Source organism: Paramormyrops kingsleyae, chromosome 6, assembly GCF_048594095.1.
Source record: "Paramormyrops kingsleyae isolate MSU_618 chromosome 6, PKINGS_0.4, whole genome shotgun sequence".
Lineage (NCBI taxonomy): Eukaryota > Metazoa > Chordata > Actinopteri > Osteoglossiformes > Mormyridae > Paramormyrops > Paramormyrops kingsleyae.
This window is the reverse complement of record NC_132802.1, coordinates 35,137,420-35,153,404: the sequence shown is the minus strand read 5'-3', so window position 1 is coordinate 35,153,404 and position 15,985 is coordinate 35,137,420. Positions and strand designations below refer to the sequence as shown.

The following is a 15,985-nucleotide window of genomic DNA, read 5'->3' as shown; positions in this document are numbered from 1 at the left end:
TTACACACACATGACTTGGCTCCGTGCGTGATGGCGCAGCGTGTCACGAACCATAAAAATTCCTATTCCTCATTAGATTAAGAACTCGCCCAGCGACGCGTGTGAGTGATAAGCAGGCCAAGGAGCTCTCGTTTTGTTAAGTGTTTGTAAAATGGTGGTCAGAAGCCGCCTTTGGCTTTGGGACGACTTTGTGAGCAGTTGAGATGTGCTTGTTTCTGCTCGCTTGACTTTTTCTTTTTTTATTTTTTTTTACAAAGCCTTTTTTTTTTCATAGCGTTTGTTGAGCAAACCACATCATGTCATTCGAACCATGGCGGTCCGCATTGGATATGATTATAAAACGATATATCAAATAAATTATTATTTGCTTTTCATTTTACGGCAGGATAGTGTGGGGGTATTTTCGAGGAAGAACGAGCCCTGTTTCTTGTCACTGTTTTTCTTCAAACCGTGGCTCAATATGCAAGTAATTACTGCTGCTCTGGTCAGCGTGCTGTGCCTGACCCTCCAAGGCCTCTCTCATTTCCCCCTTCCCTCACACAGAGCCGAGGTGACCGAGAGCCAGCCAGCCGGCTTTGCTTACACCGACGTTTCTCTGTCCAGAGGCACGGCCCTGTGCTTCTTTATTACGGCGTGAGCAGTCTGCATGGAGGCCTCTCTAATGGCGATGTCACTTCCTGTTTGTAGGGCTTCACGACCTGGAGCACCCCGATGTGGCCTTAGCAGACGAATGGTGAGAGAAGCCCAATGCGGGGAGAGAATCCAGCTGCTCTTTGCCACGTCCCAGAGGACAGAGTGCTTGCTGTCGCTGGGGAGAGCGTAGCTGGCCTGATATTATTTATAGGCTGTTTCCTCTCTTCTGTGTGGTTTTGAAATCACAGGACTTACTGCAACACGGACCTTCACCCGGAGCATCGCTACCTGTCGCAGATAGAAGCCATCAAGCTCTACCTCGGCAAACGAGACCCGCGCCTGAAGTGTGAGTTTCCTGCCTTCCCCTTCACTCTTGTTGTCTCTCACTCCTTCCACTGCATCCCCCCCCCCTTTTCCCAGCCTCTGTCGTTTCACTTTACGGTTTTATAAATGCACATCACAAAAATTTGTATTTTGTTTAGAAACTCTAAGTTTTCATTTTCATCTTTATGTTTGCTGAGCCCAGCAGCATGTTGGCTCAGTGGGGAGCACTGCTGTCGGACACCAGTATGGTTGTGGGTTTGAGTCCCCCCTCTGCTTTATGTGCGTGCTGTTATGTGGGTGCTCTCCTCATGCTCTGCTACCCAGAGGCATGTAGTTAGGCTAACTGCCATGTGTGTGCCCTGTGATGGCCTGACATCCACGATTGGGCCCCATGCTGCCTGGGAGAGGCTCCAGGCCCAAACCCTGATCACGATATGTGGCTAGAAGATGGATGGATGTTGCCAAAAGACATCAACTGTAACATGAGGGAGGTGAAAATTCCAGTTACCTGGAATTGATTCTTGTTGCTTAGGTGACAAAGAGCTGATTCACGAGGTCCTGTTTGACGCGGTGGTGACGGCTCCGCTTGAAGCCTACTGGACGAGTCTGGTGCTGAACAAATCAGAGTAAGGCTGCCTGAAGCGTGGGTTTCATACAGTCTCCCCTGTTAAACACAGGGCGGGAAACCTGAGAAATAGGAACAGATTACTGATTATAACTGCCTGAATGTGGGATTCTGATAATAGGGTAATTACTTCTTCATAAAGGGTAGTTATGCTAAAATATTCACATGTATAGTTTATATGTAGCATTCATGAACAACCAGGTGCTGGTTAGATTTAGGCTGGATGGATCTTTTGTGTCGTTGAAGGAACTCGGACAAAGGCGTGGAAATCGCCTACTTAGGTACCCGGGCGGGGCTGTCCAGGATCAACCTGTTTGTGGTCCCTGAGCAGCTGACTAGTCAGTAAGTACAGCTGAGGCTTGTCACAGCCCTCATTTTATTCATATTATTCTCTTTATTCTCAGACGGTCTTATCCAGTGCATTGTACAATGAACAGCACATTCATTCATTGTACAATCCTGCAGAAAGAGCAGAGCAGTTCAATTTGTACACTTAAGGACTGTGGAATACTGTTTATTTTTTCTGAGCCAGAATGCTGTGCAATACCTTCTCTGATGTTCTGTGCAAAGTTTACTGTTAAAGGAGGTTCATTATTTACTGTTACTTCCAATTAATGTCTAAATGTCTTTTTTACTTTCTAAATGTGTATGTTGTGGTACAATTGTAAACATGCAGTTTTAGAATAGAATTGTGATACTTTATCCCCACTCTCTCTCTCTCTCTCTCTCTCTCTCTCTCTCTCTATCTATCTATCTATCTATCTATCTATCTTGTCTGTCTGTCTAATTAGTATATTATGAAGTGTTCTTAAGTCATAAATACCTGGATGGAGTGATGGAGATGCTGATGCTGCTGATGAAGGTGGCATATATCCTGTGGCTTTTGCTTTCCATCACCTCTGTGTTCCTGTCTGTTTCAAGAGACTTCCTGACAGCTGAAGACAAAGAAGGAGTGTTCAACGCCGACCACTTCCCATTGTGGTATAAGCGAGCAGCAGAGCAGGTCCCGGGCACCTTCATCTACTCTCTCCCCTTCGGCGCAGGTCAGTGCGTCTCCACGGCCCAGAATGCCGGCCACTCCCCCACGCAGCCATGCTACCTTCTCATTATTGCGTAAAACACTGACGCTGTTCCTGACCGCGGTGCTGCGTGACGTTCCGCCTCAGACACGCTGCTCTGAAGCTGGCCCTGTGCTCTTCACGAGGCACTGCCTCTCTAGCCTCTTCCCTGCCTCTGCCAATAAGACCAAACTCAGCACGCAGTGTTGCTGCAAAGCATTACACGCTATTTTAGCGTCAGACATTTCTTACTATCATTTATGTATTTCCTCTGTTATTACACTTTAATTTTTTCTGACTGGTAAAATTTCATCCAATGATTGTTTTTAAATAATAGATGTTGACTGCTTTGCTTTTGCCACTGAAGTCACGTCTGGGGCAATTTTGATTTTCCCAGGTGGGGCCCTCATAGATTGTTCCGTGAAGCTCATCAGAGGGCTTTGGAAGGTCTGGGATGCATTAGTTTTCCTCCTTTTTATAATGAATGTTCTTCTCCTTACTGACAACCTGGACGGCATTAGATTGGCACCATCACTGTTAACCTCCTTCATCTAGGCAGGAGTCTTTAATATTCAGCCTTGTTTTCGCTGAGTCCAGTCATCACCTCCCGCTCACTCACCTGCAAGAACTGAACCCTGATGTCTTACCCCAGAAGCTGAGGGAAGCTCACTGTGTTTCAGTGAACCAGCATATCTTTCCTGTGTCTGAATTTGATTGCAAAGTGCTATTGTTGCCTAGTTAAAAAAAAAAAAGAGACCCATGAACTCCAGTCAAGCTTTCGGGTGATTTTGTCAGTAATTTAGCAGTGATGTGGAAGCATTTTGGTTGCGGGATGCTTTAGTGAGCAGCCTCGCACCTCCCAGGTAAGAGGTTCAAATCCCACCTCCACTTTGTGTGGGTGTGAGTCATGCAGTTTCTCTAAACGTCATGCAGATGTCTTTCTCTAGGTCAACGTCAGGCAGTTAAGCAGATAGGTTTCTTTATTTTACATTAGACTAGATTAATATATTATCATTATAGAGAGAACAAGTACATTGCCAATAAAATGCAGTTTGCATCTAACTGAAAAAGTAAGAATTTCATTATTAACAAAGTGCCATATTAATTTAAAGTTAAGTGCAACAATGTAGAAGAAGCCAGAAACCTGGAGGGCTTAGGGTGTGCAGTACAGGAAATATTTAAGTATGTACAGATATTTAAATATACAAAATATATACTGTATATATATATATAAATATATAAAAGTATCAGGAGCTCTACAAGATATATGACATTTTATTTGTCACAAATAGAAAACAACAGTAAATTGATGGATGAGATGGAGACTATTATAGACATACCTGTATATACAAAATACAGAATAAAGAATATTTAATTTAAACGTGTAATATTTAAATCATATTTAAATGGTTGCTCGTGTAAGTGTGCCTGTGTGCCCTTTAATAGGCTGACATCTCAGCAGGGTGTGTTCCCCTCCCCTGTGCTGCCTGGGCCAGGCTCCAGCTCCCCCATCCCATAATATACTGGACAAGCAGTTGGATAGAAGGGAATATTTTATCCTTTAAACAAAGGAGATGATAGATTGTTAGAAGTTACTAAGTGTGTTTGTATTTTACAGGGCATCACTGGGTTCCTGCTTTGACAGTTTTTTGGGGAAAATGGCTTTCGGTAAAATGTGGCATTTCTGTGTGTCGGGGAGGATTCCTTCCCAGGGACGTGGCCTTTTCATCAGATTCCCTCTACAAATGAGAACATAAGACACCAAGGATGCAGATGAGGCAGCTGCCCTTCCCATTGTTTGTTTGGCTATGATTAATAAATCCGGCATGACCCTGTTCTGTCTGCAGTCAGCCGGCCCCAAGGCCCTGGATTCTCCATGTTATTCCTAACAGGCTCCCACTCACACTCCTACCAAGTTGATGATAACAGTTAACATGGGCTTTTCTGCAGTCTCCTTAATGGGAGCCGCTGCTCATTTATTGTTAATCGTGTAATCGTCTCTTCTAACTTCTCGTTATTGTTATTAGGTATTGATTAAAATCATTGTTATATCAAGTATTTTAAAAAGTGTATTATTATATTTAACATAGTACCTAAAGGACAATGGCATCCTGTAAACTGTAAACGTGAATTTTTAAATAAAAACTGTGAAGATAGTGCCACCTTATGGCCAGAAGGAGAACTTTGGGTTAAAAACTGGCCTCGCGAATCATATTCAAACTGAATATTGATTATTTTTTTATTTGAAAATTTTTACTTGCAGTATGTTTTTCCTTCTTTGGAAAAGAGAAGATGTTGAACATTTGATGGTTTTGGGCTTGTGTCTATTTGCAGGATCTTGTGGCGCATTGTTTCCAAATGTTTAAAACAGTTTAAAATTAGAAGCGCGTAAATGAGCTTTGGGAAACATGAGCCGCTTTCATTCCCGAGTTGTTTGCCCGACGTTATTGATTCTCTACAGTTTGTCATTTTTACGTTGATTAATGTTCACTTGTTCTTCAGTAGACAGTGCTGCGCGATGAGGGTTGAAATTGGATATGTTAGGGTGGGATTCCCTGTTTATGTGGCATGACGCTCTGAAGTGAAACGCTTCATGTGCATCTATTTAAGCGTTTCTCTAGAAGCAATTTATTTGAGATCGGAAGCTTTTTATTGAAAGAATGTGGGTTCAAGAAATGCACTTCCTGCCTGTCAAATTTCACTCTAATACAAGTCTAATGAAAAAGTTTTCTTCCTGAGCAGTACAGGGTATATGATTTCTGTTACATTTAGCTTTACAGGCACAGGCTGCTATAACTGATGCACCCCCTTTAAGATGTTTTCTTTGGTCTGCATGCTGAGAGCATCGTTTCAGAGGGCTAACTTGGAGATTTTCTGTTTGTTTATTTTTCTCCCCAGGGTCTGAAAACAAAAGTGTGGTCTTAGCTAGCACTGCCATCCAGCTGTTTGATGACAGAAAGTCTCCCATCACTGCAGGTGAGTCCCAGAGATCCCTCTTCATTACACAGACATTAGTCACAAAACTCCAGGCTGCAGCATAAATGGCCATAAACAGTACGATTAGGTAATCACAACTAATCCCCCACGATCTTTCTGGCATTATAGCAGTATCGGTTTGGTGGAGCTCTCCTATTCCGCCCTCATGCATCGCTGGCCGTTCCTCAGAGCTTGATAATAGCTGTTTACCCCGGGCAGGCGTGTGTCTCCATCCTGTGCACGCCGTGTGCCAGTGCGGCTCCAGAGAGGCTGACTCCTGATCTCCTTACAAAATGCAGATGCTCTGAGGAGGCTCACGTTGCTGCTTGTAACATAAAGCAAAGTAGAAGGGGAAGCCTTGGACGTTGGTAGGTTTTCAGTGCGTGTGAATACGTCCTTTTAACATTTTCCACAGTGTTTATGCTTGGCAGCCTCCCCCACCCAAAAAATGTTTATTTTGGGAAGCAGGAAGCTCTCTGGAGCAGCTACCATTACTCCTTAGTGCATAGAGCCCCATGCGGGATAGCGCCCCCTTCTGGGCGGGAAGGGGGCTTGGGTCATTAACTGCATCGCTCTAGCGGTTTATAGCCAGGCTGTCTGACCCTGAGCTGTGACCCCGAAATACAGGCACGATATGCGGATATGTGCCTTCTGCAGTGATTTATCCTCAGAGACACTAATGAACCTACATTCCTGCGCCAGGAGTCTACCTGCAATCCCACTGTCTCTGGCCGGTTAAAAATAAAACACGGTAATCAGCCTTAGTATGAGTGACTTCTGCACAAACTCTTGTATGTTTAAGTGATCTTCAGAGTTTGTTTACTTTTATTGTCGCCAGTGTAAGTGTAAAATTAATAATAGGACTTATGTGCAATTAATGAGTAGATAGAATGGTATTAATGGGATTAGACAGAATGGTATTTTCATTATCAGTATGTTGATGAATAGCGTATCAGATATGATTCTGTTTTTTTTTTTTTTGGGGGGGGGGGGGGGGGGGGCAGTGTCCTGACATGTTCCAAAGCCAACAAGTCAGATTGGGGGCGTGTTTATTTTTATTGCGGCATTGCAGTAACGTTGACTCAAATCATTTTCTTCTGACCAAAGAGGTGTTGGGGGGTGGGGGGGCAGCAGTGGCAGTGTAGGTCTGACGAGGGGGCAGTGCTGCTGTCTGCCTTCCCCATCAGCGGGGCAGCTTAAAGAAGCTTCTGCAAGACAGATTCATGGGAGGATCTCCCACGTCTACCTCATAAATTTCCATCTGGCCAGGATCCCTAAACATTGCAATTTGGCATTATTCACAAATCCATAATTTTTTTTTTGACTCATACATTTAACAAATGGATGTGCACCTGAAGATTTTTCTGCTGCCAAACTGGATTGCAATTAAAATACTGTTTCCTGTGAGGTCAGCTGGCGATGACTGAAGGGTGGCGTGGAGGGGAAAAGGTGGAACAGAGGTCTGAATGTATTGGTATGAAAACTGTGGGCGTGTAGGACCCAGGGGCTGCTCCCCCCGGGTGGCCCCGACTTCCAGCATTCCCTGAGTACCCATGAGCTTTAAAGGCGATATGAGCCCATTCCATTAATGACACATCCCTGCACCTCCCCATCACCTCTGCGGCTCACATACCCTTATGTCCCAGAAAATGCTGCTGGGTGCACATTTCTGTCAGCTTTATCGTTACCAGCAGGTTCCCTCTGGTGTGTCCAAGCCAAAGGATATTAGCTTGCATACACAGAGATCCATTCGCCGTGCATTTGCTGTACCGGCTCCTGAATGCTGGAAATGTTCATGTCCGAGTCTGTTTAGGGATAGTATACTGTGTGTGTGGGTATGTATCATCAGCTGTGAGATTATTCTTTAAGATTCACAGGATGTTACCCTCAAATAATTACCTTTGTTAGGCTACAGCTCAGGTAAAACAATGTTATTGACCATATCAAATTTTCATACAGCTGTTTTTTTTTCGGAAGAAAAAAATTCAAGCCTCTAGTGATCTCCGCACACGTGTCACAATCAGGCCCCCACTCAAGGGAGCTATGCGGAGGCTGCATCTTGTTAGCTTGGGGTTCATTGCAGCTCTGGGGCCGCTCTGTTGTGACTTCATTAAGTCATATCAGATAAAATCTTAATAACTATATTTCCGCCAGTTTATACATATCTGATCTGCCTGGCTGAGCCTGGTCTGGAATTAATATTCAAAACTATTAGCATCATCTGATGGCTTGGTGACATCATGTTGGGAGAATGCAGCATCTCTATGTGAAATTCTATGGATATACTGTAAAAAAAAAGCATTATGTATAGATGTTTTGTTTCCGTTAAGCGGTATCGCTTGCCGCTGTATTACAGCCAGAGGTGGAACTTTCAGATGCAGAAAGTACAAATCCAGACCTGCCAGTTCAGCATAAAGAGTCACAGAGTACTCAGCTGGTTGGTTGAAACTAAATCTTGGCCTGGATTTTTAATTGCTGGACCTGAAATTTCCAGATCTGATTATAGCTTGTGCCTAAGGTATTGCATTACATATTAAAGCAAATTTTGCATTACATATTAAAGCAAACTCTGCAGAAAAGCAGGCAAATTGCCTTTATTGTCAGAGATGATGTTCCCAGGAGTCCCCACTGTGACATACAGACAGGGATTCTCAATAAGGTGGAAGAACACAGTGTGCAAGACAAAGGAGCTGGACCTGACAGGTTTATTTGTTATGGATTATCACTCCCAGGGTGGTGTGGGGATGGAACAGCTCTCTGTGAGCGCGCTCAGTGGCGTGTGAGCCCCTGTCATACTGTCGTTTCTGCCGCTGGTCAGCCTAGAGCTCACTGTGTCCCAGCCTCCCAGGCCGCAGGTTGGGCTGGGCCTTCATCTATCTGGCACCGATGAGTGTAACACATCTGCACAGGTTTGCGTTCTCCTTTCAGAACACAGGACACGCTCCCGGTCCCTGTGGGAACGTTCACGCTAGCTAACACGAGTGATGGCTTCAGGTAGCCTGAGACTAGAAAAAGGTTGAATAGGAGCAGAATAGGAGCCTTTTCCCCCTGTTATTCCCATCACTTTAGTTATTTTGTTACCGATATTATTTGCCGAGTTAAACAAAATGCTTTATGTGTGTTGAACCAGCATGACTTTCTGAATTAATAAATAATGCTATAAAGTGAGTTTGCCTTGATGTGCAATTATGTAGCAGATTACAGCATATTGTTCACTTGATGGATGATATGATTGGACTGTGAAGCTTCTTAGGAAAAATCATCCTGCCGCAGGGAGACCCATAATTACAGATTTAGGAGCTTTTTGTTTCTGACCAGACAAGGTGGAGGCAACTTCTTTTGCTGCACAATCAGTAAAATAAGTATCTCTCTGGTTTTGGTTGCCTGTCTGTTTCCAGCTGAATATCCTACTAAACAGATGTACACACTGTAATTTGTGAAACATGAAAGAATTCTGATTTACGCGTATTATGGTCATTTGCGGCAGTGGAACATGTCTGTGAAATGCTGGAATCTGGACATGCTGTATGTACAGCTGTATGGATCAGATCGTGGTTTATATACATATATGTACACATACACACACACACCCGCCATATGTTTACCCATATCTAACAATCAGTCATATATCTTAATGTATTAATCAAGACCACATGGCAAAAGCACAAACTGCTGTAGCAACAGAACAACTGTTCATTTTATCTATACAATCTCAGAGACAAATACTTAGTTGCAGGAAAGGTTTTGCCTCTACACAGAAGTGGTGGACAAATTGATGCTTTGTGAACCATTTGCTGTATTTTATGACGCCACTAGATGGTGAACTCTTCAAAAAAATGGCAAAAAGCCTGTCCAAAATCAAATAAAAAATACAACGAATAGTTCACAAAACATCGTTTTGTCCATCACTACTACATAGATGCAGAGCATGCATGTGCATGTGCTGCAGATAGAGTAGAGTCCCGTCGGAGCTCCTTGCCTTCCCCACTGCTCTGCCTGCTAGACGGGGCCACCCTCTCGGCCTGCCTCAGATCCCGCTGGTAGCGGGCCGTAACGGCCGCGTAGGTGCATCCGTAGACGGCAGCGCCCAGCATCATGAGGCACACCAGTCCGCACACCACACCTGTGATGGCCACAGTGGCGATGGCATGCCGCAGGTTGGGGGGGCGTGCCCGCTGCTTGGCCCCACACCCAGAGTCGCCGCCCCTGTTGCCGCTGGAATATGGTGACTCGTGCTCTGTGGCCTGGTGGTGAAGGTGAGCGAGCGGGTGTCTTTGGCTAATGTTCAGGCAGGAGCCAAACAGCTTATACGGAATGTTCCGGAGGTCCTCTTCCCTCAGGTCTCCAGGCTGTGCGCACCTGATTTCATCCATTATTCCTCCTGTAGGCAGTGGGAAAAAAAAGGGAAATACATCATCTTTATAGGGGTTATTATTCAGAAAGACTGTCAGTGCACATCCACAGTCAGTGAAGCCAGTGGCATTGCTGTTTGCCCAGCTTTCAGAACAACAGCAGCGGAGGCTGAAACGACTGTTCATAATCACTCATTAACATCACTCCTGACAACACCATTGTGCACTGTTTGACCAGGTAATTACACTCTTCATTATCCTGCCTCACCTGATGACAGTTAAAGAATGTTCTTTTGTGTGGGAATGGCAATTAATGAGAACACAATGGACCATTAGACACCTGCAATTCCCCAGCAATGAAATCTTCAAAAGCAGGTTGAGATGATGACTCAACTTTGTTGAGCTGCTAAATAACCTAAAGATTTTTTTTATAACTTTTTCCCCTGAAGAGTTCAGCTGTGCCTGCTGTACTTCAGCTGCAGTCCTGCATACTATATTCCACTCTAATGTCGATGTCACAATTGTATAAGATGTTGAATTGAAAGTGTTCAATATTGAATCTGAATTTAGCATAATACATGCTCTCACATCTGTGTTCCCTAGCACCTCTGGGACCAGGGTTCGAGCTTTCGCCATGGCGCCACGTGTGTGGAGTTTGCATGTTCTTCCCGTGTCGTCGTGGGGTTTCCTCCAGTTACTCTGGTTTCCCCCCACAGTCCAAAAATATGCTAGGGTTAACTGGAGATACAAAATTTCCCAAAGCTGTGCATGTATGAGTGACTGGTGTGTGAGTGACTGGTGTGTGAGTGTGTCCTGTGATGGGTTGGTGCCCCATCCTGGGTTGTTCCCTGCCTTGCACCCATAGCCTCCTGGATAGGCTCTGGACCCCCCATCATTCTGAATAGGACAGGCGGTTACAGAAGATGGGTGGATGTTCTCATGTTAGCTGAAGGTTGTTTTCCAAAATGGGAGTTTAGCTGAATTTCAGGTTCATTATGAGTTTATGTTTGACGATTGCGGGAAATTATTTAATGATTGTTGACAATAATTTGAATTTATCCAGATTTTTTAATATCGGTGCTCTGACCACCATGCATTTAGAAACAGTTATAAAATGTCAGCCGACAGGAGCAGCTGTCTTTACAGGTCAGAAGCGTTAGTCAGCTGGCAAAAATAACCTTCCAGGTTACCCCTCCCATTCTTGGCATGTGAGTGATAATTAAATGCCAGCTATAATCCAAAATATGATTTAGTGACGAGCTTAGTGGGCGGACGTGTTCATTCGGCAGTTCATAATTTATAAAAAAATTGATTCTATGTTTGTAGACTGTCCATCCATCCATCTGTCAATCTATCAGTCATCTCAGAAGTGCTCTGTAACTAAGCAGGAAGCAGACACAGTCTTAACTATGGAAATGTTGAGGCAATAATAAGAACAGCATGTGTTTGGATTGTGGAGGGAAACCTGAGGTTCCCAAGAACAGCCGTATGGACATAGTGAGAACATGCATGTGCTCTGAGTGCCAGCACTGTCTGGTGGCTTAGCCACAATGGTACCTCTCTGTAGACCTGTAGGGTACTGTGGCCTTGGTTTGTTCTTTACCTTTGAAGAGAAAGGTCTCCAGCCAAAGCTTCAGGCTGATGAGCTGGCAGTCGCACTTCCAAGGATTGCCGTGAAGGGAAAGTATCTGCAATTTGGTCAGGGACTCCAGCAGCATCCAGTGCAGCTTCTGCAGCCGGTTGTGACGCAGAGAGAGCCTAGTGAGGTTGTGCATGCTGTCAGGCAGGGTGGCCGGGAGCCTGCTAATGCTGTTGTGGGACAGATTGAGATCAGAGAGGCTCCTGATAGGCCTGAAAAGATGCCGGTCGATATCCTGGATGGAGTTGTTGGCCAGGTTGAGAACCAGCAGGCCTCGGAGACCCTGGAAGGTATTAGTGGAGATGGTGGTGATGGAGTTGTTGGCCAGGTTGAGCACGCGGAGCAGCGGTGTCTCCCTGAAGGCCGTGGAGCCCAGAATGCGGATGCGATTGTGCTCCAGATATAGTTCCAGCGTGTTAAGTTGCAGCTGGCGTGGGATATCTCGCAGACCACGGCCTCGGCACTCCACCACTTTAATCTTTGGATAGCACGTGCACGCCGTGGGGCATCCGCTGGCGATCTGGATCGCCAGCATCGCTGACAGCGTCCAGATGATGTGACCTGCTCAAATGGTTGCATCATCAATGTGTGTGGTCATTTCAGGTGGCACTAATTGTCATTGTTATGGTTGGGATACTTATTAGTTTATTTTTTAAATTTCGCACAAATATTCTTGCAAGTCAGGATGTTTTTGGGCAATGCTGCCGCTTTTTTATACCTCAAAGGAAATCAAGTTTTTAAAAAAATAAACGTCTTGCTCTGAAATAAAAAAATGATGATCATCAAATGTTGGATTGCCTTTTGATTATTGACAATATACTAATGTTTGCCAATATTTTATTACTTGGCATTGAGAGTTGGCAATATTTAACTTGGAATTTGATTATATCAGTCATTTAATAAAACCTCTTAATGTAAACAACACATGGTTTTAAGACAAACTGATTTTCTTTGACAAAAAGTTGACAAAATCCACTATTAGAAGCTTCAGATGATTATATAGGTATGTTCCTGTAGTTCCAAGTATTTAACAGCCCTTTGAACCCATTGTACTTGTTATGATCTTTGGAGAATCATGCCTTCGATTAGGATGTTCTTGCAAGTTTACGCACAGTAGCTCTTGTGGTTTTCAAATTACAAAGAGAATAGGTCTTCTCAGGATTAACAGACAACACTATGTTCAAGGGAAGTCTGGTAATTATTGTACCATTCCCATTAGAGTAATTCTTTTCTAACATAGATGGCCTATTTATTCTCTTTTTTTGCTCTCTATGGTGTATTTTGGCCCCAAGCTAAGAGTTACATGTGATTATAGTGGCTGTTACCATATTGCCTCATCTAGCCCGCGCAGCTGCCCAGAGTTCTTGGCTGCATTAAAGGCTAAAGTTTCAGCTTGCAGATGCTTTCATCCTCAACGACAGCTAGCTAAGCTAGTAAGCTACAAAGATCACTTCGTCTTCATGTTTAACGACAGCTAGGTAAGCTAGCAAGTTATCTTATACAAAGATCACTTTGTTATCATGTTTAACAACAGTTAGCTAAGCTAGCAAGTGCTCATATACTAAGATCAAGTCATTTTCATCAACATGGATTTCGATATTCCATTTTGTATCCTCTTTCTCCTCACATATATGCATATGCACGTCATATAAAGCTGTCCTGGTAGGAAATGGTTGTGCTCAACATTATCCTGAAGGAATGATTATAAAGTTATGTGGTTGAGTCACAAACAATGCACAGTTGTTTTGAACATTTTGAGAGGGTAAAATAGAAATAATGTCAATTACATAGCGCCAAAAGCTCAGTGTACTTTCGTAAAGCATTGTATCCCCGATTGTTTGGTTTTTATGCAAGCTAGGGTTTGGCTTTGATGAACAAATGAAAACAGGTTTGTGATCATTAAATCTGCAAGATTTATACAGGATTGGAAATGGTCCGACTTAACAGAAAAACAGCGTTGAAAGAAGAATTTTAAGAATACTGAAACACACATGAAGGGTTAAGAAAGAACGCTTATAATAGAGTCAGTAAAAGAACTGTTTTATTGTGGTTAATTGTGAATTAGCTTTTGTTGATATCCCTAGGCACATTGTTAAAATGAATACCCAAGGTCAGATGCTTGTATTTGATCCATTAGATTATTTGCCTGTGTGTCATGGTTACAAAATCATCACTGAAGAGTGCTGTTGGTTTTGAGTGCTGGTTGGATTCAGCTTGTAGCCTTTGTGATGTGAATGTCTGTTGTTGTTAGTTTGTGAACCCTGCCTTGGACATCGTTTGTCTGTGGTTTTGCCAATAGCATTTTCGTGATTGTTGCCACAGGCATCGCAACTGCTCCCTTCTGGGTCCTGCTTTCATTTGTTTATGACCTCATGGCTTTGCCAGGACCAATTAGCTGTCAGCTTGGAGCTCGCCACGTTTGATGAAACGCGAAGATCGGGTTAATGAGAAGCCCCGAAAGTTACACTAGCTCCAGAGCTCACTTCCTGACTGTGACCTCAGCTGCTTCCAGTGAAAACATCTGCTAAGTGGGATTGTTAAAGTAACGAATGGGGTGAGCGAGAGGCTAGGTGATATTTAATATGGACTTCATGCTGAAATCGTTTCAGCTGTTTGGTGTTTCACCATTGGCTAATGATTGTGGGAAGTGCACCGGTGTTTTGAGGCTGAATGAGAAAGAAAATACAAATCATTCTAAGTGAAATATCTACCGTGAGACCCCTTCCATGAAAACCATGTGCCTTTACGTCATACTGCATCATTACATGATAATACATCTGATCGCTATGGCGCAATAGAGGGACATGAAGTAGTAATTCTGCCACTTCTGCTCCTACAAACAGTAATGAAAGAGTGCATGGGTATGTCGGCTTACCGCAGCTCAGGGTTGGTTTGGCCAGAAGTTCCCTGGTCCTACCTGCCATCTCTTGTAGCTGGTGGTCCTTCTTCAGAAATCAGATCTCTTGACTTATTGTTGCGTATGAAGCGTGCACCGGTTGGCCAATAGGAAACGGGAAATTCTCCACGCTGGCTTTGTGAGGTCAAAGTGTCCCCCAGTTATAGTCGGCCTCTCGCGAGTCATGAGGCTGGCATTCGTGGTGACCTGGCTGGAGCCTGTGACTTAAGTGTCAGGCTGAGTGTGTCCCGTGCCAGCCTGGCTGTGATTGGAATCACAGGGCTTTGCTCTCATTCTGTCTCCCTCTCTCCCATTCACTCACTCCCTCGCTCTCTCGCCTTGCCTCTCCCCGTTCCTGCCCAGTGGACCGTACAGTATCACTCTGTGTCTCTCAGATCTCAGTCTAGCAGCCCAGGCTGCTCTCTTTTTATTATTTTGCCACCCTCTGGGCCGCCTGAAGTTTGCGAGGCAAAATTAAAATCTCAGCAGGTTCCGTCGCAGCCTGGTGTGGCCCAGTGACATCATCGGCGTGGCCAGTGGCGGAGGCCTGGAGCGGCGTGACTTCGGCAGGGCCGCTCTTCGGCGCCCCCCGCTGGATCTCCACATGCTACCGGTGACAGTAGCTCAGTGCTTGCGGTGAAGCGCTTAGCAGCTCCTTGCGGGCCATCATGCCCAGATAAACTGCAGTGTACATGCTACCAGCCATGCCGTCTGCGGTGCTGTTCTGGAACACCTGGAACAGGTTCTGCTGCTGGGTTTGTCAATCCCTTCTTATGGTGCTGTTAGCGGCCCCCGCATGCAGCATCTAACGCTGTTTGGGGGAGTGCCATCCTTATGCCAAACTACAGCTGCTGTAACATACATCTGCTGGTATACTGCTGGTACTAAGTACAATATAAAGACACACACACACAATATATATAGGTAATATCAGGTATATACAGTATGTATATCAGGTAAATTTATAAGTTCAAATACATGCTTGTTTACTTTGAGTCAAAGTATTTGTAATTTGCGTGATTTATAGGTTCAGCCGTACATTGAAATGCTTTTGACGAGGCTCATGTAAACATTGTTGAAATATAGGCACACATAAAATCTTCATTTAAAAGTATAAAAGTCTAAGAAGTTAGACTTTAATACTTTTAGACAAACAATGAATGTACAGTTATTGCACATATCAAGTTGCAAAGTAAAGTCAGTGAATACTTAAAAGCAGACCTATGTTCAGTGAACAGAGGTATGTACACTGAAATGCCAAAAGTATTGAGACACCCCTCCAAATCATTGAATTCAGGTGTTCAAATCACTTTCATAGCCATTGATATATAAAATCAAGTACCTAGTGTAAGGAAAAGTAGTAAAGATGTCCCAATGTTCTTGGTTGATCATGTGAATACAGACAGTGTTAGCTGCAGACTGCTTCTACAAACACATGCGAAACAATGGGTCGCTCTCCTCAGCTCAGTGAATTCAAGCATG

At 44.1% G+C, this 15,985-nt stretch overlaps 2 protein-coding genes across 3 annotated transcripts in view; one reads left to right on the top strand and one right to left on the bottom strand.

Annotated features, from left to right (window-relative positions):
• cacna2d3a (calcium channel, voltage-dependent, alpha 2/delta subunit 3a) overlaps positions 1 to 15,985 on the top strand; it is a 163,064-nt gene that overhangs the window by 115,178 nt on the left and 31,901 nt on the right. For both annotated transcript variants that reach the window (XM_072713125.1, XM_072713126.1), the window contains 6 exons: positions 688 to 733; positions 882 to 979; positions 1,490 to 1,583; positions 1,829 to 1,924; positions 2,504 to 2,625; positions 5,539 to 5,616. In XM_072713125.1, coding sequence (XP_072569226.1) covers positions 688 to 733; positions 882 to 979; positions 1,490 to 1,583; positions 1,829 to 1,924; positions 2,504 to 2,625; positions 5,539 to 5,616 — 534 coding nt within the window. The remainder of the gene's footprint in view (positions 1 to 687; positions 734 to 881; positions 980 to 1,489; positions 1,584 to 1,828; positions 1,925 to 2,503; positions 2,626 to 5,538; positions 5,617 to 15,985) is intronic.
• On the bottom strand, positions 8,187 to 14,803 carry lrtm1 (leucine rich repeats and transmembrane domains 1). Its single transcript, XM_023791594.2, has 3 exons — positions 14,483 to 14,803; positions 11,572 to 12,168; positions 8,187 to 9,997 (listed from the first exon to the last, which is right to left on the bottom strand). Exons 1-3 carry the CDS (start codon positions 14,529 to 14,531, stop codon positions 9,528 to 9,530), a joined length of 1,116 nt encoding a protein of 371 aa, XP_023647362.1. The 5' UTR covers positions 14,532 to 14,803; the 3' UTR covers positions 8,187 to 9,527.